This window comes from Watersipora subatra, chromosome 1 (genome assembly GCF_963576615.1).
Source record: "Watersipora subatra chromosome 1, tzWatSuba1.1, whole genome shotgun sequence".
NCBI classification, from domain to species: domain Eukaryota; kingdom Metazoa; phylum Bryozoa; class Gymnolaemata; order Cheilostomatida; family Watersiporidae; genus Watersipora; species Watersipora subatra.
Window position 1 is genome coordinate 62,241,140 of NC_088708.1, and position 24,076 is coordinate 62,265,215.

At 36.2% G+C, this 24,076-nt stretch overlaps 1 protein-coding gene across 2 annotated transcripts in view; it reads left to right on the forward strand.

Moving 5' to 3' along the window:
- Positions 1-2,343: 2,343 nt before the first annotated feature.
- The window catches only part of LOC137385557 (kelch-like protein 18), a 31,831-nt gene continuing 10,098 nt past the window's right edge, over positions 2,344-24,076 (forward strand). The window contains exons 1-13 of one of the 2 annotated variants that reach the window (XM_068072040.1): positions 2,344-2,460; positions 2,859-2,989; positions 3,261-3,401; positions 4,527-4,640; positions 5,739-5,823; positions 10,616-10,776; positions 13,453-13,589; positions 15,375-15,597; positions 16,379-16,483; positions 18,506-18,617; positions 20,059-20,167; positions 21,355-21,495; positions 21,647-23,960. In XM_068072040.1, coding sequence (XP_067928141.1) covers positions 2,350-2,460; positions 2,859-2,989; positions 3,261-3,401; positions 4,527-4,640; positions 5,739-5,823; positions 10,616-10,776; positions 13,453-13,589; positions 15,375-15,597; positions 16,379-16,483; positions 18,506-18,617; positions 20,059-20,167; positions 21,355-21,495; positions 21,647-21,840 — 1,764 coding nt within the window. In that variant the 5' untranslated portion in view covers positions 2,344-2,349 and the 3' untranslated portion in view covers positions 21,841-23,960. Of the gene's footprint in view, positions 2,461-2,858; positions 2,990-3,260; positions 3,402-4,526; positions 4,641-5,738; positions 5,824-10,615; positions 10,777-13,452; positions 13,590-15,374; positions 15,598-16,378; positions 16,484-18,505; positions 18,618-20,058; positions 20,168-21,354; positions 21,496-21,646; positions 23,961-24,076 lie in introns of those variants that run through there. The other variant, XM_068072039.1, reaches the window with a different exon arrangement.

Here is a 24,076-nt window from a genome sequence, read left to right on the forward strand (position 1 = left end):
AATGCCTGTACACAAAGTGTTATGAGATATTACAATATTACAAGCAAAGAAGCGAACGTGGTAACGTTCAAAACAGACAACTACTAATGCTAGTAATCTCCAAAAGTGAAGAAGCCTTTGCTTGTCACTTTTATCATCATCATTATTATTATATATTTATGTACTTGTTATGGCAAGAAACCAAAATACACATCTCCTAGCTCTTATTACCTTATGAAAGTTATTCTCTGCATTAACACATCGTTGACTGATTTCTCTTCTAGATAAAATATGTTGCATTCACCTAACAGTACATCCAAATCATTTGAATATGTACATGTATGTATATTGTTGTATTTTAAGTTTCTAACTTTTACAGATGAAATGTTTAAAAATATACTTGCTTTTCCAACATGGTTAATGTAACACCTCATCACTAACATGCCTTCATCACTTATCGGTAAATTAATCGTATATTCAGTCTCGTGCTTTACTAACAATGGCTATGGATTTCCTAAAGTCATGAAAAGCGTGGAAAGATTGCAAGTACACAGAAGGCATGTGCCTAGCCCTTTGGTGATTTGTTGTTTTCCTGACCAAGTGACTTGTTTAGCAAAATTTTGTTGCAACATGTCCATAAGAATATATAAAGACACAGCCATCTCATCCTTATGGGTTCTTTTTCTGCATTTAATATAATTTGGTTGCTTGATCTCACAATAAATAGTGTTCAGAACTGAACTTCATGAATTAGGTTATATTGGCATAAGTGACTGCATCGAAACAAGAAGGCAAAAAAGTCATGCAATAGAAGAGTTCATTCATTCGGAAACCTTTGAAATGTTTTTACTATCAAAGCAAACGATTAACAAAACACATATAGAGTCATAATCTAACTTAAAATCACACTAACATTTTGTGAACGCCTTAGGAGCAACTCAACTCATGGCCATTTGAAATTCAGACAAAATTACACATCAAACACTGTGTTTAGTTTAATTAAATGTGCTTCCTAATTGCTGAAGATCTTCTATACATGTAGATAGAGAACTTCAATAAACTAAGGTTTACTGTTGACATGCAAAATACTATATAGGATGGTATATCACTGAGACAGTTCAAGCAGGGATTTTGTTTGTTACTGAATAAGTTCAGTTAAATTTGTGAATACAGCGACTGCGAGAAAATTTCTTAAAAAATCTGAACAAAGCAAATATTTAATGTATCTAAATTTCTTGTATTTATAGGTTTATTCTCATCAATTATTTCGTACTCATAAATATAATTTACAACTAATTCAGCCACCTTTGCTGATGTTCAGTCTGTTTCCGATGCATCTATGAAACTTAGGCCACAATGATAAAAATGAAGCTTTGATTTTAATGAAAGATAAAAAGACAAAAAAGAAAAACTATGTTCAAGCTTTAAATTAGAAAGGCAGAAAAATATTCTATGAAAACGAAAGCAGTGCTTGGCTCCGATTCATTATCAGTTGCTATACGCGTTCTCGATGACATTTTTTAAAATTTGGCTCCTGAGCTAACCAGCCATACTCAACAGACAAAGAAACGCTTCATAAGCTGCCCTTTTAGCTTTAGTGGCAACATCCTTGGGAAATTTTAAAAACAATATTAAAAACGTGTTTGCAGATTATTACTATTTGTTCGCCACCTAGATAAGAACGACAATAAAAATGACAATAACAACGCTAATTGCAGAAGTTTTGCTCTAGTAATAAGGTTAAGAGCACTTGAAACAATAAAACCAGGTTTTAAACGGTGGATTAATGCTTATTTTAGAAATAATATTGGCAACTGACATGTCACTTTAATCTTGTATCGAACAAAACCAAAAGACAACACATAAAAGTGATATCATAATGTGAATAAACTTTGCAACAGAAGCACAGTAAATGTATTAACAAGGTTCTCTGTGAAACGCAACTGATAAAATGTAAAATAAGCTTCACCAAATCGATAGCGCAAAAGTCTATTGCTTAGTACCTTAGCAAGTAGTTTACTAAAATGAAGACAATTTTGTTGATGTTGGAATAGAAAACGCTGAATTTATTTACTTTTCAGTAAAACTATATTTGAGTAAAGATAAATACATGATCATATTCTATAGCTAAATATTAATGTTATTATTTTATATACAAAGGAGGCTCGGTGAATTAGGGTATCTAATATATGCCGTGGCTCTACCCTAGGTCTATTTGGATAGGAACTAGATTTTTCCTATCTAAACAAGCAAAACGGAAATGTGCTTAGCATTGACATAGCTGGCTTTTATAAAAGCCTCGCGGGACTACGATTGGCTACCAGAATGTTTGCGTGTAAACAAAAGATTTTAGGCTTAGTAATTACTAACATGGCTGATGAGAAGGTGGTAGTCTATCACAATGTTAATTTGTCATCTGAAGGATTTGCGCAAATGGAGCAGATTAGGCGACACGGAAAGCTCTGTGACGTGACTCTGAAGGTTTATTTTGTTTAATGGTTTATTCCAAACAACAACAGCGTGTGAACTTTCAATGGTGCTTGAAATTACTTTTCTCCATGGTTTCAACGTGAAAAGCTCTCCTAAATTAGCAATTAATATTTGCTAAGAGTAGAATGAGTGCGCAATGAAAACATTTCGTAAATTTGAAGATTGATAGTTATCTTATGACAAGATCTTATGATTAATTAATTATTGACAAATTTAGTTTTTTAACCTTGTTTTGTTTGCTTTCATCAGCATTGTTTGTGTAAGCCTTAATGTGTGATAGCAGGATGCTTATGTTACATATATGTTACTATTTGATCGTCTCTAACCAGCTTTGCTTTTTTAGTTTTAGCTTGGACTAGTAGAAACTAATTTTATATTTAAATTCACAGGTTGGAGATAGTAAGTTCTCTGCACATAAGGTAGTTCTTGCAGCCACCATACCTTATTTTCAAGCTATGTTTACTCATGACATGATCGAGTCTAAACAAGATGAAATTACAATGTCAGGAATAGATGCCAGGTAACAACTATAGATCTGCTTATCTTTGAAACACAGGCATCATGCTTAGAGACTCTAGCTGGCAGTATCAATAAATGACTGCATCTGAAATATTTTTTATGTCAGCATATATTTCAAATAAAATAGCTTTTTCTAAGCATGATGCTGCTCTAACTTCAAACCATGTAATATTTTATGACTGCCTGTACCTCGTTCTTGCTCTGGATGAAATGGCAGTAAACAGTTCATTTTGATAAGTCAAAAATAGTTTAATGTGTTTTGTTTTTTGCAGCGCCCTGGAAGCACTTGTAAACTTTGCATACAGTGGGAAAGTGCAGATCAGTGACAATAATGTTCAGTCACTACTCATAGGTGCTAGTTTTTTGAATCTCTATGAAGTCAAGGAGTCATGCTGTGAATTCATAATTGACAGGTAGATAAGTCTATGGATTACGCCTCGTTTCATGTCTGTGCTGCATATTAATGTGTTATTTAAGTCTGCAATGAAACTGTTTTTCTATTTGGATGATTTATTTGAGCAACATGCGGAAGTCTTTTTTCCTGCTAACTGTTAGCTTGGGATTAAATGGTTACACTTGCACTAAGTTGATTAATTACGTGCTTTCCATATTGGCTCTAAACTAAAACCATCTTTCAGCTTTGATCTCACAGCATTTCAATTATGCTCACCGAGTCACAGGTCTTGCATTTTTAAACCATTTGTATCGCTGGTACCTTCTGTTTATATTCTGATGAGTTAAGTCTTGTCTCTCTCATGCCTTCTGTTGATATTCTGATGAGGGAAGTCTTGTCTCGCTCGTGCTTTTTGTTGATATCCTGATGAGTTAAGTCTTGTCTCGCTCGTGCCTTTTGTTGATATCCTAATGAGTTAAGTCTTGTCTCGCTCATGCCTTTTGTTGATACTCTGATGAGTTAAGTCTTGTCTCACTCATGCCTTTTGTTGGTACTCTGATGAGTTAAGTCTTGTCTTGCTCGTATCTTCTGTTGATATTTTGGTGAGTTAAGTCTTGTCTCACTCTTGCCTTTTGTTGATATCCTGATGAGTTAGTCTTGTCTTGCTCGTGTCTTCTGTTGATATTCTGATGAGTTAAGTCTTGTCTCACTCGTGTCTTCTGCTGATATTCTGATGAGTTAAGTCTTGTCTCGCTCATGCCTTCTGTTGATATTCTGATGAGTTAAGTCTCTTTTCCATGAACATTTATCACCATATACAAGTATACTTGCAGTGATATGGTGGGTACACTTGATTGCACTGAGTTTTACGAATAGTAAAGATTTGCAGTCTTACAATATATCTCACCACTACTAAAGATGCATGTAGATAGCATGGCCGTTATTATCAGAAAGCTATGTAAAAGGGCTTATTCTGGCTATTGATGAATTAGAAAATAGATATGCGCTGCATTGGGTATATGGATCTGCTGAATTTTTCTATTCTTGCAATTTCTTATGTTTCCATTCTTCTATATATAAAGCGATAAGCGCAGCTTTGACATCAGCTGTTCTTTGCATACACACGACTGGTGAATATTTGCAGACTCACACCTGGTAATGTACTCAGTGTGAGGTCATTTGGAGAGCTGCTTATGGAGCCTACAATTGTCTCCGCTTGCAACTCTTACATAAACAGAAACTTCGCTGCTGTAAGCTGGTGAGTTTGTTTGTTAACTTTTTCATGCCCTTGCAACTCTGGATCTGTCACTAAACCACATTAATAATCATTCGTTTAGAAAAACTTTGGACCCACAATAGCCAAACCACTAACTTTTTGGTTTAGAAAAAAGATTTACTAGTTTGGGTAACTTCATATTCTGTGTAAATTTGCAACCAGCGTGTCTATAACAGATATCTATGGCAGTTAGTAAAGCTTATATGAATATGAGCGAAAGGAGTAATGTGCCAAGGCTAGCGCTAAAATAAGAAACACAAACAAATCACAAACACTGAAACTTTAATAGTTTGAGAATATTTAGATTTTAAAGTTTAGTAAACGTATCATATCATTTTCTCATCAATGCAGTCGCAATTCATTTCAAAGGTTTCACAGTCTTTCCGTTTCAGTCTTTGACTTCTTTTACTGTTGCACATTATTATGCGAGTTTTTGAATTGACAGTTCTTTACATTTTCACACCCTTTTACTGGAGAAGATGTTGCAGTCATAAGTTTCTTGAGTTTTCTAAAAAGTGAGAAATGATGTCAAGTTTAATTCATTTAAAAAACAAAATATTTATACATAAAACATTCGCTTAACAATTGAAAGTGTACGGAATTAGATGAAAATGCGCCTTGCAGGCTTGGCAAGTCTAGAAGCATTATGCCTGTGGACTGTGACAACTGTTTTAGAGGTGCATAGAGATTGCGATACAACTGTGAACTGATGTGTCTATGCAGAGCTAGTTAGCATGTCTATTAAATAATAGAGTTTGCTTACAGACTACTTCAACTGTCTGAAATAAGGAATGGCTAACCATGTAAAAATAGCCTAGTGTTGATCTGTAATAGCATTTTATGTATAGATAGCCAATGAACCAGGATATTCAAGGCTGCATCGCCTACAATTAGCGATAGAGATACATTTGGATTGAGAAAAGCAAGTTTATATTGCAAATAGCTGTTGAGGTGTCCGCTTTATTACGGAAGACAGGCCGATATATTACAATTGCCTGTGGAGTACTAGAGAAGTATTTACCTGTACAATCATTTATTGGTTGAAGTGCTCTCAACTGATACAGTGCTGTCTTTCTACAGCGGAGACGAGTTTAATAAACTCACGAAGGAGGAAGTTGAGGAGATTGCTTCAAGGGATGAACTGAATGTCTCATCAGAGGAGCAGGTGATTTTCCTTTTTGCTGTTCTTGTCACATTCATTGTTGTTTCTTATTTATGTCATCCTTTGTCAAGAATCACTCTTTGACATCTGTTAGAGTGACTCCTCTTTCAGTAACCCCATTTACAGGCTGTTTACACCTTTAGTATCACCTACAAGTGTTCTATTTGTGATATCAACTAGGAGTTGCCCTTTCATGTTGTCTAGACCGGGAGATTTTGCTCCAAGTCGAACAGGATCGTTAAAGGTTGACTTGCAACAAAATTCACATTACAGTTATTTGATATCAAAAGATTCCCCATGTCTTACTCTGTTGTCTTGTAGGTGCCAAATTTGTGGGAATGTGATAACAAGATCTTAAGAGCTAAAAAAACAAACAGTTAATCGCAGCCACACGAGACCGCCGTAGTTTGAACTCTCTTTCCAAAACGGCTCAAATGTGACGTAGTTGTTACAGGATGGTTTCTGTTTACACTTTCATGCAACCTCATTCGTCGAAATATTTTCACAAATATACTTGACGCATTCAATAAAACCATGTCTATTGTTCTTACGCGTCTATTTCATGGCCATTGTAATGCTGTCACTTTTAACAGTGATATCTTATAACTTACTGTGAAAATTCAGTTAATTTCTTAGCCTTACCTCGAAGGAGTACATATCATTGTCTGACAATCATGACGAGCCTGTTGGTCAGCTGTGATAATCGAAAAGTGCTGCAAAAGTTATTTGCGAAGTATTGGGTCACATGATCAGATTACGACTTGCCGCTTAGACCAGGCTGAAACAAAGCTGTAAAGTAGCAAGCATCTATATCTGATACGGGGTCTTCGGTAAAACCCGAAGTGTTTGTCATAAACTAGTGCTACGATAAGTTTATATTGAGCTTTTTATTGGCCTTTCAATTCACGTGAGAACATCACGTGACAAGACAATAACCAAATTTCATGGCTACGTCAGAGAAATAAATAGATTCCAATCTATGGCGGCTTTTCGTTTTTGAGTTTTTAAGAGCTTGTAATCACTTTTCCACACATTTGGCACCTACAACACAACAGAGTAAGACATGGTGAATCTTTTGATACCAAATAACTGTAATGTGAATTTTGTTGCAAGTCAACCTTTAAGGTTAACTTGTAGGTTAGCCTATGTTTAATGTAACTTTTCCTCAGCAATTTTTTTTGCATTTTTTATTCTCATCTCATTAAGTAATCAGTGTATTTATCACATTTAGGTCATGTAAGTCCGGTTTGTTTCGATGCAACGGAAAAAAATTTTTTATCTATGAGTTATCAAGGGACACGTTTTAGTTACATGAATATTAACCTAGTAGCTTGAAAATATGGTTTTTATGTCGCTTGAGAAACATCATGATATAAAGGCAACATTAATCAAGTAAACGCACCATCAAAATTTGATTGTGTTACATGGTTTCTGCAACACACCCACTGCATTGTGGGATATTTGGAGACTGATCACCTTTGCCAGTTTTAGTTATATGTCTGAGCAATGCATTGAAATTGAAATGTATCAGTACATGCACTTCTAAACACTCTGACATCACAATCAGCAGTCCAATTACCTGATTTCTTCTCAGGAATGAGCAAACAATTTTATTATTGCACATAATAATGAGTACAGTTCAACGTTACCATATACAATTATTTCATTCAGATAACTGCTTCATACCTTAGAGCAAACACTTTATATAAGAATACAAAGTGTTTTGTATAATTCGTTCAGCGAACTCAAAAAGCAATTATAAATGCTCAAGTAATTACACATATAGCTTTAAAGTCAATTCGCTAGATAAAACCTTTTAAACTACGTTTAAAAATTACATTAGGTAGTATTCTATAAAATGTAATTTTATTTTTACTTTACGTAAAAGACCGATTAGTGAAAGTGTTGGTTTCCTAGCGTGTAGGTTCAGTGGTAGAAGCAGCGATAGAGGCAGTGATAGATATACATGTACTCAGCATAACTGTGAGATAGGAGTATCTCGGCATAACATTCATGCATTAATTTTAATTTCATAACCAGGATTATTTATACAACTGAGTTATTCATCTACATAATACTATACAACAAATTTACATAGAGTTGCTCCATGTGGATGTCATCCATTGATGCTGCATACTGATTTACACTATCGATATCAGCGCTGGAATAACCATCACTGTCATTCAGCTGACTAACTCTGTAATGGCTTTCTCATTATGCCAGTCCATGCTATTGTTAGGCACCTTTGACACCTGCAATCTCTGACTGTTCCTGCCTGTAACAAAATTGTTATAAAATTATATCTGACATGTTACCTTTTTGTATATTGTGCTCAGCTCACTGGATATTATCATCTCCTAGTATCAATTAAGCATATCTATATATATATTTCTCAAAGTAGGCCTATGTCTTTCATTCCGGCTATAGATATAGCTATAGCGCACGCTGATTATTTTACCGATGCGGCCACGCGTAACGACGCCCCTGTTAAGAAATATTTTTCGTGAGGTTCAATTACTATATTTGGGGCCAAGGCCAATTCTTCTTGCGCAGACAATTATATCCTCTTCATGGGAAAAGCCTCAACATTATCTCTCCATTCAGTCAGACAAAAACAGTACACGTCATTTTTACATTTGTACCAGTATCGGGAGGTACCAGTATTGTCGTATTCAAAGTTCTGATGGATAGCTTCTGCTGGAACAGTAACCTTTTTTATACACACACTTCTATGCAAGAATTGTTATTATTAATTCAACATATTCAAGATTTTTATTTTGTTTTCTCAGTTTGTATTAATTGTATTATTACTGAGACATCTTCTATTGTAATCGTAGCAAAACTGACTTAAGTTAGCTATTACTTGCCAATTATTTCACATTTACATCTAAACCTTCTTTTTAAAGTATTTGACCTGTGCGAAACATTATTCTCATGATATGAAGTTTGACAGTTACAGTTGTTTGACAAAGTTTGAAAACCTTAACAGTTATTTTTATTTTCTCTTAATTTATTTTAATTACACAAAACACTTTTCTTATGATATGTAGTTTGAAAGTTAGAATGGCAAATGTTATTATATGTTAAATACAAATTAATTTTCTGACCAAAGCCTTTTTTATCACTCGGGCAACGCCGGGTAGCACAGCTAGTGAACATATATAAGCCAATGCTGTCTTTCTTTACATTAAGTGTGTGCTTTTAACTGAGATAGCTGTTTAGCCTGGAAGCTAGCCAAGGAGCTGCTAAATAAAATTAATAAGAAACTAAACTTTCATTGGCTCATATTGATAAGCCTCCTTAGAACAGCAAGTCCACGGAGACCACTCTATTACATAACTTACTCTGACGAAACTTTTGGGTAGTTTTAATCAACTTGATTTATATATATTGTTATTATTTTTTGTATTCTAATTATGCAATTTTTACATGTAAATTGGTTCGAAAATGTTTGGATGTCATATGTTGGAAATTCCTTCGTGTGTTGAGACAAGCATTTGTTGAAGTTGTTTATCAATGTGGTGAAATTTGTTTATAGAGGTGATCATAAATTTTAGAGTTCGTGGTATATATGCTTATAACAATCGGGCAGGTTTTTAGTGACATACACTTGGATTAGAGACAGTGGATTTCCCAGAGGCATCTTTAACGGTTATAGTTTATGTTGCCATTTTCCACCGCTTTTCCCTCATGACTTAATCTTTATAAACACTATCACACTTATCTGTAAATGTATTCATTCAGGTTTGTTCACACTATCTACAACATGAGCTAGGAATTAAAAATACAGACTATGAAGCTGATTGGGTAAATTTTGAATAAAAGTTGCTTTCTTCTTCAAGTGACCACCGCTTGTGCTAAATATTATCATAGAAAAATTTGCACTTTTTAGCTTTTCAAATAACATTGAATTTTCAGATGACACAGGAATGTGTTACGCAGCACGGTGCAATAGTAGGGCAGTTACATTACACAGACTACTGTATTCTTCCTCAATCTGAGCTACACAAGAGGTCTGGGTTAAATGAACATCAAATATTTTGAAATATTTAAGTACTCTTAGCTGTAAAACCAACTTACCCTATTTCATCATATGATATTGAGCTAACTTACATGTAGTGTAGATATATCAAATAAAAGACTAAGTAAAGATCTGACTTACTTGAATGAAACCCTGAATACTGCTGACCCATGACACTGCTGATGTCTCTCCATTAGTATTTTTAGAAAATCTATTTGTGAATTATTGCTAATTTAGATCTTACTATTCTACCTGGTCTGTTCACATTCCTCCTAATGACAATACACGTGTCTACTAAAATAACATTTGATTTTCATTGCAAAAATATATTCATATAATTTAATTTTGTCGCGAATGTTTTTAATTTTTTTCCAGTTAGATGTTTAGTGACATACTTTGTTCAATTTATTTGAATCCAATTTGCCAAAACAAGTAAAACAGAATAGCATGTATTTGTAACACGTATGTGTAACATATACATGTATTTATAACATGTATATGTAACATGTATATATTCACAACATTACATTCAGAAAAGTATAACCTGTTGGATATGTCTAGGCTTGCATATAGGTAATCTTACAGTTTTCTTCTAGTAATTTGTTGAGTGTTCAATAGGAAAATAGTATACAGAAGTGGTTGTCACTTTTATTGTTCTAAATAACACCCATAATAAGAGTTTGCAGTTTCTCATACACTATGTCTACAAGAGTAGACTTCCTTCAGATGGTTTTATGCAAATGTTCATACATGCTGTTGCACTCATCTATACAGGTGTTTGAGGGAGTCCTTTCTTGGGTAAAGGACTCACCCGAGGAAAGGCATGAGTTTTTACCAGATATAGTCAAGCATGTTCGTCTGCCCCTACTCAAGCCCCAGTACTTGGCCGATGTTGTCGGTGCTGAGGAACTAATCAAACATTCATTACCTTGCAGGTAAACGTTGTGTAACTTGCTTTTTAACACATACCTTTGTATGTACGCTCATCTGTATGCCCATCTACATAACCATCTACATAAACATGTGGTGAGCAACTGTTGAATCCGCTAGAGAAAGGCTGTAATAAAGTCCTTCAAATATTTGTTACAATGATGATGTTTGTGTAAATCAAGGTTGAAAGAGCAAGATCGTGGTATATGAGTATCTTCATTAGCAGCAAGATTGAAGTTACTTGCAAGCTGTACATGGCTATGAAACTCAAGCGTATGTAAATATTAACCATATATTCACAGGCTCATCCCTTGTTGCAAAATTAATGTTGTTTCCTTGAGTCGCTCATGAATGTGATGCGCTTTTCATAGAGTTTTACATTATATTAGTGTTGCAGTACATGTGTGTTCTTCTGAAAATGGTGTTAACTGCAGTTAAAGTACTTTGATGTTATTTGATAATTTCAAATTTGCTCTTTTTGATGCCTATCTGTCTCCTTTCACACCATCTACTATTGATGACTGCTGATAGTGATGACACTAGCTGCCTCTTTTTGACTATTAAATAGCTTCATAGATGTTCTTATCAGTAATAATCTTTCAATCCTTGCTAAGAATAACACATTCACCAGTCTTTTAGAAGACTACATAAGATTGCATGAGAACTTGGAGTTTATGTATGTTTTACTTATTTCCATAAATGTGAGAAGCTAGAATATTCTCTGTGGAGAGTGAATCATGGTAATTATTTGCGATGTTTACTAATTTTTACTAGCGCACTTTATCAACACAAACAGTCATTTTTTACCTAAACAAACTGCCATGACAGTGCAATCATCCTCAAGCTCTTTCGAGTTATTTTTTGCTGTGAATATTCTATGGGTAAAAAAGATTTGAACATTTGCAAATGTTTAAGCTAATAAATTTAAGAACAACCCAATTTACAGATTACTAACATAAGCATGTCATACTTGTATGTTGAATTGCATATACACAGTATTTATTTATCCCAACTCTGGCAGCAATATTCCCAAATCTCATTGGTTGAGGTTTCATCATCACAATTTCTATAACACATATGATAGTGTACTTTCATCATATCTCGTCCAGTATAAATTTACAGAGCATATTGATCTTGTCAGATCATGGACTCCTCGCCAATCAATAAGTACATGTATTTATTTGTAGACTCAACTTCTCTTTGCAATTGTTTCCAGTCATTTCCTTGATGTTGCTTATTTTGTTATGCAAGTTTTATTATCAAGAAAACATACATTTTTTAAGTATGAAGTCAAGTCACTCTAGACTGAGTAGATACGGTGTTGCGATTCTACCAATCAATATGTGGAACGGCAGCTATAGCCTGCATTCTAAATATTCCTTTACATTTTATGGTTGATTGTTGAATTATTTGGTTGATGTTGTCCCCATAGCACATACATGCAAAGATTAATTTGTTCAGGTTAAGTTGTTCAGTTGAGTAACTATATGTATTTGAATAGCTATTATTCAAATAAATCCTAGTGAATTCATCACTGTAGCAGTCAATGTTGACATGGCAAACATAGGTGGTTATAACTAGTAGTGGCAGAAACATACAACTACACCCATTTTAATATCTACTAAATACACTATGCACCAGACAGTCAATAATGCTGCCTATGCGGTGCTAACAATACTAAGTTGCTACAAGTTGGTTATAGACGTAGTAGATGTAGCTCAACAGCTAGCACTGTAATGTAATTTGACAAATGATCAGTTTATAGGGTTTCACACAGCACTGCTGTTCATTTTTATTGCAAGAACAGTTGCACCTGCAGTTGCTCAGTCAGTTTTCGAGTTGTTGCCCGATCAATCGTTCAGTTAGTCGCACCACCAGTTGTATGGCAAGTGGTTTCACTAATTATATGATGAGTTGTACGACAAATCGTATGAGAAATTGGTGGACGGATTGTGCAAAAAATTGTTCATACAAAAAATTGTACAACAAGTTGTTCGACGAATCGTACGGCGAATCATACAGCGGTGAGCGGCATGAAGCATTTTTTGTAAGTTTTCCTCTTCGTATAACACCTTTGTCTACATCTTGAAGACTGTCAGGTTGATGCCAGTATTCGAATATGACACTTTGTTGAATGAACTTTTTAGCTGTAGAACTGTATGCGCTAAGAACAGGTTTGCATGCATTGAGCAGAACTGGCTCTGTATGCACTCATTAATTCACTTGAATCTACAAGTTCAGTATTTTGAAATTTTTCAGTTTTGTCTGATGGACATCATTAACACTCTTCATTTTTACTTTCAAGCCAAGCTGAGTAAAATATGCATAGTATAAAGGTTATGGCGAGTGTTGACTGGCTGTTTTGTGTCCGGGCAAGAGATATTTCATAGGCATCTCTAAACAGCAGCCTATGTCATTACTTCCTGCTGCAATCACAGATAGATTCGATTTGTTCGCTATAAATGACTAGCGTAAGACAATTTATCTGCATGAAGTAGGCCTAGTGAGAAGCATTAAAATTCAGGTTTTCATATCACCCGATGATTCAAAACAATAAATTCAGAGATGTCTGCATGTTTTTATCTTGAACAAATGTAAGATATGTTCACCTTTGTCAACCATGTTCTGTTGCCTATTACTCTTCAATATGCAGACATGTATTCAGCTTTTCTGCTTAACAGAGATTTACTAGACGCTGCCAAGGACTACCATTTGATGCCGGAACGACGACAGCAGATGAATAGCGTGCGAAATAAACCAAGGTGCTGCACAGAAATAATCGAGTACATAGTAGCTGTTGGAGGGTTGACTTCCTCAGGTGGGCTGGCTTTTCCCTTGCTCTATCACCAGTATATGCCTACCGTAAAACCTGTAATTGAATGCCATGACGCTCTATTTTTTAACCCTTCCTCTATAATGGAAGTCAATTGCAGGTGCCGTTCAAGTAGAGGCTGGCGGTATATTTTTTAAATGGCTCGTCAGAATTTTGGGAAGACAAAATCAGCCCTGTTACGGGTGAAGCAAATGTCACCTATATTTGCCCTCTCCTTCCGGTGGAGCAATATTAAACCTTTTGGGTGAAATAAATCGGTTAACATACTTTCAACTTGTCAAAGATCTCTTAATAGTTATGCATTGAGGAACCGAGAAATATTTCTACCAGTCGATATCTGTTGCTCGCAATTAATCTGCGATGATATACTAGCCTGTTTACTGCTTAGCATTTTGTTGGAGCTTTCAATTTTTATTTTGTTCTTAATTTCAAGACATATTTTTGTTTTATATCTATATTTACCAATGTTGCACAATGGTTCATTAAACTCATTGATATGTTTGCTACAGTTTACAGCCAGAACTAGCTTTTTATGTGCAATAGAAGATGAGTTACAAGCGTCGACCAATTGTAATATCACATTACCGCAATGATGCTATAAAATAATATGCTATAAATCTCCAAATTTATGAGTTATATAATGATAATTTAGCAAATGGCACAAATATGTATTCATGAGCAAGTGACATAAAGGAAGCTTACTTGGGAAACATGCATGCAGAAACAGATTACATGCATACATATTACATGCAGAAACAAAAATTAATGTTTTTGAAACAAAAATATTTGCATTGTTTGTTAGTCCAGCTGCGTTCTAATTGTTGCTTTCGATGGAACGAACATCTTCTGGTGTTTCAATACTTTCCACAATGTCTTCTGACCTCAAATCTTTTTCTGCACTACTAAACTAGTTGATATTAGCGTCTGACAATTTTTGGCAGAGCAAAACTTATGTGTGGCATTTAGCACCCATAAGTTTAGCTTTGCATTTTGCACAAATGCAACGCGCAAATGTTTTGCTCGCTAAACGTAACCTTTGACCTAAAATTAGTCGTTCATCTACCATCATAAATGTAAACCATTTTTATATACATGTACTTCGCAGTAGCAAGACAGCGTTATACAAGGAACTTCTATAAGCCTGAGATAATTATTAATTATTTTTATGGTGTTTCAAAGTTTTAACGGAAAAAAGTGAAAAGCTTTAGAGCTGGACAACAAGATAATTGATTTTATTGATGTAAACGGTTCATCATTAATACTATTTTTTGGACACATTTTTACTGATCACTTGATATTATGGGTTCATGTAGATAAAAAATTGTCAAAGTGGCAGTCAAATAGAGGTGGCGGTCATATAGAGGGTGGCGCTCAATTAGAGGTGTTACGGTGATTGAAACACTGGAGTGCAATTGTTTTTGTACTGTAGATTAAGTTCTTGCGTTTACAGTCACTGATGGTGTTCATGTTATATCTGGACCCGATGGCAGTATTGATCCCACTCTGTAATTGACTATAATGTGTTTGTAGAAGATGTGGGGTAGACAAAACATCTCTCACTCAGAGCAAATGTTTAGTTTTCTCGAGCGAAAAACGTGAAAAGTTTCAAGGAAATTTCATCACTTGTTTTATGAGTTTGATAAGGCACCCAGTCTGAGATGTTGGTAGGTTGTCTCAGTCAGTATGTGTAAGGAAGAGTGTGTGCAAGTTCTATAGCAAAAATGAAAAATTGAAGTTTGCATGCAATGAAGTATTTTGGTTGTTGTCTAGGTGACTCAGTGAGCACGGTGGAAGTATTCAACCCCCTTCAGAGCCGTTGGACCAAGTCTGTGCCCATGAGAACTCTTCGCAGCAGAGTTGGAGTGAGTGTGCTAAATGGACAGCTCTATGCCATCGGAGGTTACAACGGCGCCGAGAGACTCAACACTGTTGAAATATTTGACCCCCTTGATCAGAAATGGAAAGCAGTAGCTCCCTTGAGCTGTCCAAGGAGGTATAGCGCAGCTCACAGCTGGATTTATGCTGTTATTGTTAAAGTTTTGCATGGAATAGAGTTTTCACTGAGGTTTGTTTTTTTCATTTCAGCAAATCTTATAGAATTTTTGACAGAATTCCAAACGTAAGGCACAAGTTCAAAAAATTATAAAGATTTTCAGTCAATTTGTAAAATACATTGATTTGTAACCTTAGCAGAGTTACAATATGCTGCTTTGAAGCAACTGGTACTGTTTTACAAGCTCCAATTGTAATTATAGAATTTTGAGAGTTTCTTGTTTTACAGCAATAGAGATGGCTGCGAGGTCCATCGTCTTGGCTAGCGCACTCTCTATCCCCTTGACTAACCTCTTCTCAATCTTAGCCAGTTCTTCTATCTCCTTGGTTTGCTTCGCTTCCTTCTTCTTGGCTTGATTTTTTCTTGGCTAGCCTGTCTTCCTTCGCTTTGGCTAGCCTCGCTTCCTTCTCCTCTGCTAGCCTCGCTTCATTCTCCTTTGCTAGCCTCGCTTCCTTCGCCTTTGCTAGCCTCGCTTCCTTCTCCTTTGCTAGCTTCGCTTCCTTCTCCTTGGCTAGCCTCGCTTCCTTCTCCTTTGCTAGCCTGTCTTCCTTCTCTTTTGCTAGCCTCGCTTCTCCTTGGCTAGCCTATCTTTTGTCTTTGCTGCTATTCCTCCCTATCGCCTCAGTCAACATATCCTTCATCTCAATATCCTTGACCTAGAATAGTTCTCAATAAATTGGCCTGTGCTCTGATTGTGATTATGTGTTGCTTGCTCTTGCAGTGCTCTTGGTGCAGCTGCACTAGATGACAAGCTTTACGTCTGCGGAGGATTTGATGGAATCTCTTCACTAGACACAGTGGAATGCTATACTAAAGAGAAAAATACGTGGGTATTTGGTATATTTGCTTAGAGTAAGAGAGACAGTTTTTTGACTTGGCCACTCTGCAACTGGCTTCGGGCTCGCCGTATATATATTTTTTTAGATATCCATATATTGTAAAGTATTTTTTTTAAATAGTCAATTAGAATGAATTGTCTTAAAATGTCACTGTAAACCAAGTTTTATAAATTTACAGACTTTCATACTTGTTTTGCCATCAAATCATGTGAACTTAGTGAGAATAACTTTACATATCCATATTGAAAAATTTATACTCTACAAGTTATATTTCAAGCATTTACAGGACTCTTCACTTTCTATATTTCTTCCAAGCAGCTCGCATTTTGGGTCTCTCAGTAAATCAGGACATAAATTGTTTGAGTTTCCTATTACAAAGCTGGTTGGTAGTTTCAGAGTTTCTTTCTACCGTTTCAGAATCAACTGAAAACGTTTACGGAGTTACATGCAAAAGTATTTAATTAGATTCTGTTCTACTTTTCATGGGTTTTCAGTTTTAATTCTTAAATTGAATCATATACAATAATAATATCTGTTATTGTTACTTCAGCAAAGGCAGTTGCTAACATGAGTGTGTGATGGGAAATTTGAGCGAATATTTGTCGTTGTACCAGTAGAAAATTTTAGCATGTCTTGCCTGATGTTTCTCAAGGCAATACAGGCTTGCATGGAAAAATGAAAAGGCTAAAACAAGTGAAAAATTTTTAAATATTATACAAGCTAAGTGAGCTGAAAGGTAGGATGAGTTATACCCTGAATCTTTAGGACCACTTCTACCTCTGTGCTCATTCACGAGGTAAAGCAATGGTTAATAATCATTCTTTTTTACTATTGGTTCAATTATTTAGTTTTTTATATATGGTATTTTCCAAACTTCTATATAAATATTTGTCATGCGTTCGCTTTAACAGTTTATGTAATTACCTGCAACATTTTTTTAAGAGGGGAACATAAATTTTTGGTCTGTTAAACAAATTGAAGGCTGGTTCACACTGTATCGCAGTATGTTGGAGTTGTCTTCTCATCAGTTATTCTTTGACTATATGCAGCGTAGATCGATCGCATCGCTGAGGCAACACGATATATCGGGTAAATTTGCAGCTACCAAACTTTGCCGTTATCTCTCTTCGCATCCATGACAGTCTGTGCAATGTGCACCACTTCACCAATGGTCATTGGCTGTCACTGATTTCTTGGTATTAATTTCCCTACATGATATTATCTGCAGCACCAGTGTTTCAGTATTTCAGCGACCACTTTATTTAATGACAATGTTATGCCGCGGGCTATTCACTGATGCAAACGCAGATGGGTTTGTGATAACGCCAGCAGTGTTATCACAGATCATCACTGATGCATTGTGGGATTGCTGCTGGCATACTGCGATACAGTGTGGACCTCAGAGTTTACTCTTAGGTATATTTGCTCTAGCATATGTAGATTTCTACATAAGAAACATATCCTGGAATAGATTAGTTTGTACAGGTTTGTTTAAGTACATAGAGTTTTGTATCATTATACACAAATTTATTCTGACTCCGATCGGATGCTGTCAGTTATAGTTGCTATTATTGTACAGCTAGTTTAATGAGGGTGCAGCAGGTTACAGTCCCATAGTTGTCCATAGTAAGGCTCTCACAGAGTCCACCCAACTCTTTATTTGTGTTTCCATTAAGTCCTCAGCTTGCTTTAGTGCTGATGTAACGAAGCCATGGCTTGGTCAAATGGAATCTTCTGTGGGAAGGATTGGTTTAAGTATTGTAATTAGTAGAAAAACAGAGAAGTTTGGTACTTCGAGACAGCGAAAATTTCACTCCCATTGCAGTAAATATTTCATGCATTTATTTTTTCTGCATCAAGTTAAACTGTCATTGATTTTTGTACTGTTGGATTTCAGTTGTCTGGTTCTACAATTGCAGCAACAACCTTTGAACACACTTGTGCATTTTATAAGCGGAATGACAGTTATTCTTATCATAGTCAGTTTGTCTTATTTGTTTTTCTCTTAGGTGGAAAACAATGAACAGGATGGCCAGACCTCGAAGTGCTGCTGGTATCGTGTCATTTGATGGACATATATATGCTCTCGGAGGCCATGATGGACTATCCATATTTGATTCGGTGAGCACACCTTGTGTACTCATCTTTACCTTGTATACCATGTGTACTCATCTGTGCCATGTGTACTCATCTGTTCCTTGTGTACTCAGGTGTACCTTGAGTACTCATATGTACCTTGTGTACTCAGCTGTACCTTGCGTAATCAGATGTACCTTGTCTACTCAGATGTACCTTGGGTACTCAGATGTCCCTTGTGTAGTCAGATGTACCTTGTGTACTCAGATGTACCTGGTGTACCCAGATGTACCTTGCATACTCAGATGTACCTTGCGTACTCAGATGTACCTTGTGTACTCAGATGTACCTTGTGTACTCAGATGTACCTGGTGTACCCAGATGTACCTTGCATACTCAGATGTACCTTGCGTACTCAGATGTACCTTGTGTACTCAGATGTACCTTGTATACCATGTGTACTCATCTGTACCATGTGTACTCATCTGTACCTTGTGTACTCAGATGTACCTTGTGTACTCATATGTATCTTGTGTACTCAGCTGTACCTTGCGTACTCAGATGTACCTTGTCTACTCAGATGTACCTTGTGTACTCAGATGTACCTTGTGTACTCAGATGCACCTTGTGTACTCAAATGCACCTTGTGTAGTCAAATGTACCTTGTGTACTCAGATGTACCTTGCATACTGAGGTGTAACTTGTGTACCTGGTGTAGTCAGATGAGCCAAAGCAAGAGGCATGAAGTGATTCTACTAATGGCTACTGTCAGCTCTCTGTATATCTTCATATATACCATTTATATTCACTTTGTGGTGCTCTCCTCTATCTATTCATAGATACAATCTTTATCTACATGTATATATTCAAAGATGTTATTCTTATTTATCCATAAATTGATAACAATAGTGTCTATTCTTATCTATTTCTATTCCTTTCAAATAACCAACTTACAGAAATACTGCTTGTTGTAGGCTTTTAAAATCTGCTGCCATACTCCCCATGAAAATTAGCTGTTATTTACAAAAGTTTTTTATAACTTATGCTACAGCTGCTAAACCAGTGTTGCCTAATAATCACTGTACGTGCACTCAATTAAATCACATAGAGAAAGTTACTCTCAGTATAGGAATATGATTCATAGCTACATGTATTTTAGATATTTTTGTTCCATTATTATTGACAGTTTTTATGCCTATGAAGTAGCATTTAGTGGTGTGACTGGGTAATAATACGTGACACTTGTAGCATGTTACATCCATATGTAATAGCAAATGTCAGTGTGAGGCAGGCGCTAGTGAGTGAGACACAGCACGCTTGGTGCATTTAAAATCATCAACAAATCATAGAAGACATGCTTGGGTAAAAAGCCATATTTGAAGATCTTGTAGCTTAGGAAATTTAGAGCAGGTTGCATGAGTTTGTGCTAAGCCATGTTAGTTCACATTAATATTAGTGTTTGAGTAGAACTTAAACCTTTTAATAGGTGGAAAGATATGACAGCTCGACAGGAACCTGGAAGGAAGTTGCTCCCATGCAGACAAGAAGATGTAGGCTTGGCGCAGCTGCCCTCAATGGCAGGCTCTATGCTGCAGGTACGAGTAATATGAACTTAATTGGCCAGCACCTTCCTCTGCTTTTAGTAAGCTTGTTTGGTTAAAACAGTGACAGCAGTGTTAAACTGAGGCCGGCTTTGGTCTTTGCGCACAAAATAATGGGGTAGGTAAAGTTGCGGGCATGTAATTGCCCACAGATCACATATACCGTACTTTTCGGACTATTAGCCGATACTTTTTTCTGTTGTTTTGAGCCATGCGGCTTATATAAGGTTGCAGCTATTCTGTGGTTTTTTTCTTTCACCGCTAGGGCGCATTAACCGGAATCTCCGGTTAGTGCACCTCTAGTGGTGAAAGGAAAAACGAAACAATGCCTAACGGTACTGTTCCGTTAGGCACTAGGTTAAAAAGCGCCGGTTAATACGGAACAGTGCCTAACGGCACTGTTCCGTTTTAACTAGCAAAGTTGCTGCCGTGTTAAGAAGCGCCGTCCTGAGTTCTGCAGCCTATACAAAGGAGCGGCCTATGTATTGTTTTAATATCGTTTTTTTGAAAATAAAGCAGATGCGGCTTATATAGGGATTCGGTTTATAGTCTGAAAAGTACGGTAATATAGTTGTAGATTAGTGATTGCTGGCATGTAACATGTAATTGTGCAAATACTACTGTTTATAAACTGGATCAGTTCTAAGCAAGTTTAGTAAAAGGTTTATTGCTGCTTCAATATCCTGCTGCTTATTGCTACAATTCTGAACACATGAGTGCATATGCTTTCATGGCTGCTGGTTTGTCATTATCACAAATATGCTTGTATAAGTATTTGGTGAAAGGTTTTTAGTGTACAGGTATGGTATTTGAGTTTGAGTATTTGGGTTTGAGATGTATATCAATGGAGTGAGATGTATGTCAGTGGGTATAAGTGTATCTTTTCACTGTGATTGTTACCTTTATTGTTTGCTGTTCACTCAATAGATTGATGCATATGACATTAACTAGTAAATCTTAGACCGAGTCACAGGCTAGAAAAATCTCACCAGGTGTTCGATACTATTAAATCATAAGGGAGCCTTTTGATTAACTCAAACAAGAAAAGTGCGCCATTTCCTTTTCCTACTTCGGGCAGTCCAAAAACAGTTAATTTTTACTCAGCATAAACATTGGTACAGACGAAGCTGATACTCCCTAGCATACCATGTAACACTTTTATGTTTGGATACTGTTGACAGGAGGTTATGATGGACAAAGGTTTCTTAAGACTTGCGAATGCTACGACCCAGTTACTAAGAAGTGGACATCAGTAGCACCTATGGGCGTACAGAGGAGTAGAGTTGCTCTCGTGTCTAGCTGCGGTAAACTCTACGCTATAGGTAAGAGTTATGTTTCACATAACTTTTGTGTTCTCCGTGTTAAGTGATATAGTACATCAAACCATCTGATTTTGTTAATATCCTCCATTGTTATTATGCTTGATATTATAGTATTACAAGCCCTTTCATCTTCTAAATACCCTATTTTTAGGTGGATACGATGGACAAAACAATCTCAAATGTGTTGAGATGTACGACCCTAGTATGAATACATGGGTTGAGGCTCCTCCAATGGTCGCCCATGAAGGAGGGGTGGGTGTTGGTGTCATCTCTAAAGCCTTCAACACTGACAATTCTAGAACTCAGTCTAAGTCATCAAAAGGACCAAGAACTAAAGCTAGTTAGTGAATTCATTCTTTTCAAGCGACATATGAGATTTTTCAAATTTTCTGTGTTTTACACTCACCTGCTTATAAGCGGTATTTTTATAAGAGACTAGCAGCCATTGGATTTATTCTCTCTTACCATAGTTATTCATAGCCATGGTCTAGCTAGAGCACTTGATCTATCTAGTCATACAATCTCCTTCCAAACGCACTGCTCAGGGCTCTTTCTCCTGCTGGCATTATCAATACTCATTGCTTTGCCAAGAAAACATATACAGATGAATGTTACTGCACTAAAGCTCTTCTCTACCATCAGCTACCACGCCATAATATTATTGTTTAGTGGTCGGTGACCTCGGCACCCGTCGCAGACTAATTCTGATCGCTGTCTGTTGGCATATGGTGACAGCTCTTATCATCCATATCACATACGCACCCTTTCTTTTATCTAGTTGTTGTGGTAGCAACTCGTGTTCTCTCTCGCTTTATTCTTTAAATTTTTAGCTCTCATGTGCCTCATTTGGGTTGTGTTTAGCTTCGTTTATCTGGTAGTTGTGTTGATGAGAGAGGCATCAATATTCAGACATGGAGATGTTCCACACACAATACAGAGTCTTACTATTATTCTTCCTGATACAGTTGCTATTATTATTTTTAATATTCTATTAATATTACTATTCTTATTTTAGCAAACTACATAGTTGCTTTCTTAGTTGACAACCCGACTGCTACAAAATGCTACGATTGACTCTTAGAAATCAGCAAAAGCGTATAAAAAAGATGGCTAGGCTATTGCTACAATCACCTTTTGGGTTTTTACTTTTTTCTACAAAAAAATTGAAAAATTAAAATTTTAAACATTGGATGGACAGATTTCAGTCAGTAATGCTAATAGGTCAATATCAAGCCTGCTTCACTATGTGAGGGTGTTCATGGGTGCAGTGTCAGCAGGTGTCATGGGTGCAGTGTCAGCAGCCAGCCTTAAATAGGACTACTCATCGTCATCAAGGCTGCCAAACAGGAAATAATGCTGGCAATTTGCAGCAAACTTTAGTTTGTCTCATGAAAGTGTTTGTTTTCTCAGCTAAAATGTGCATACATCTTATCGTCACACGTCTTATCGTCATACATCTTATCGTCATACATCTTATCGTCATACATCTTATCGTCACACGTCTTATCGTCATACATCTTATCGTCACACGTCTTATCGTCATGCATCTTATTGTCACACGTCTTATCGTCATACATCCTACCCTCATACATCCTACCATCATACATCTTACCATCACATACGACCTAAACAGCGTATTAAGGCTTTCGAACAGTACTGTCAGTTATAGTTTGGTGTGTCATGCTTTTACTCACATCTGCTAGTAGCTGAATCACACAGAATCAAGCACACGAGTCTCTCCGCATGGTCCACTGTTTATCACTAGTTTATTGAGGCAGCGAAGAAGACCTGCTTGTTCAGTCTTTTTGATTGATTGCCAAGGTCAACGACCAACATATCAAAATTGCCTGCTAACTATTTCAGCCCAAGGTTTGCTCGAGTTTGTCTCTCAGCCTCTGTTCCTTATGCGCACCTATTATAGTATGAATAATTGTGTTGGACTGGATGAGAAGATTGACTCTGTGTTACAATTCTAAGTACTACATACTATTGGTAAGGTTCCGTTTTTATAAAAAAGAAAACCTTTAGCAGCGCTAGTTTGTCTCATACAGTACTTGACACCAGTCAGTTTTATTACACAACTCTTAGAGTAAACATGTACGTGAAGTTGCTAGACTTCGTGTTATACTTATTTATCATTGCGGCATGTGGCTGGCGTGTCGATCAAGTCGATCAATTTTATACCTATCTTTTTCACCTCAGCTTCGCATACTCTAGACCGTTTATATTCAAGGAATTGTTGTGCTAAACGTTTACCCTCATGCACTGTGCTCGTATATTGCTCATTATCGGTAACAGAACAGCTGTTTGATATCGTTTTTGATTTCTGATTCAATGTGTCCAACTGTGCTAACCAGGTGTTCTCTGTACGCCTTTTTATCACATGGTCATAATAATCTCTCTTATTTTAGTATTTCTTTGTATTATGCTTATACTCAATGCTTAATAAATTCTTCATTTTCTTATTCTCTTGTCTTGATGATAGCTGAAAATGCGCACCAGAAAATTTGTGAAATTTTATATTACCCTTTCAACGGATTGAAATCATTGCTGGCTTAGTTTCTGTAGACTGTCAATCTGT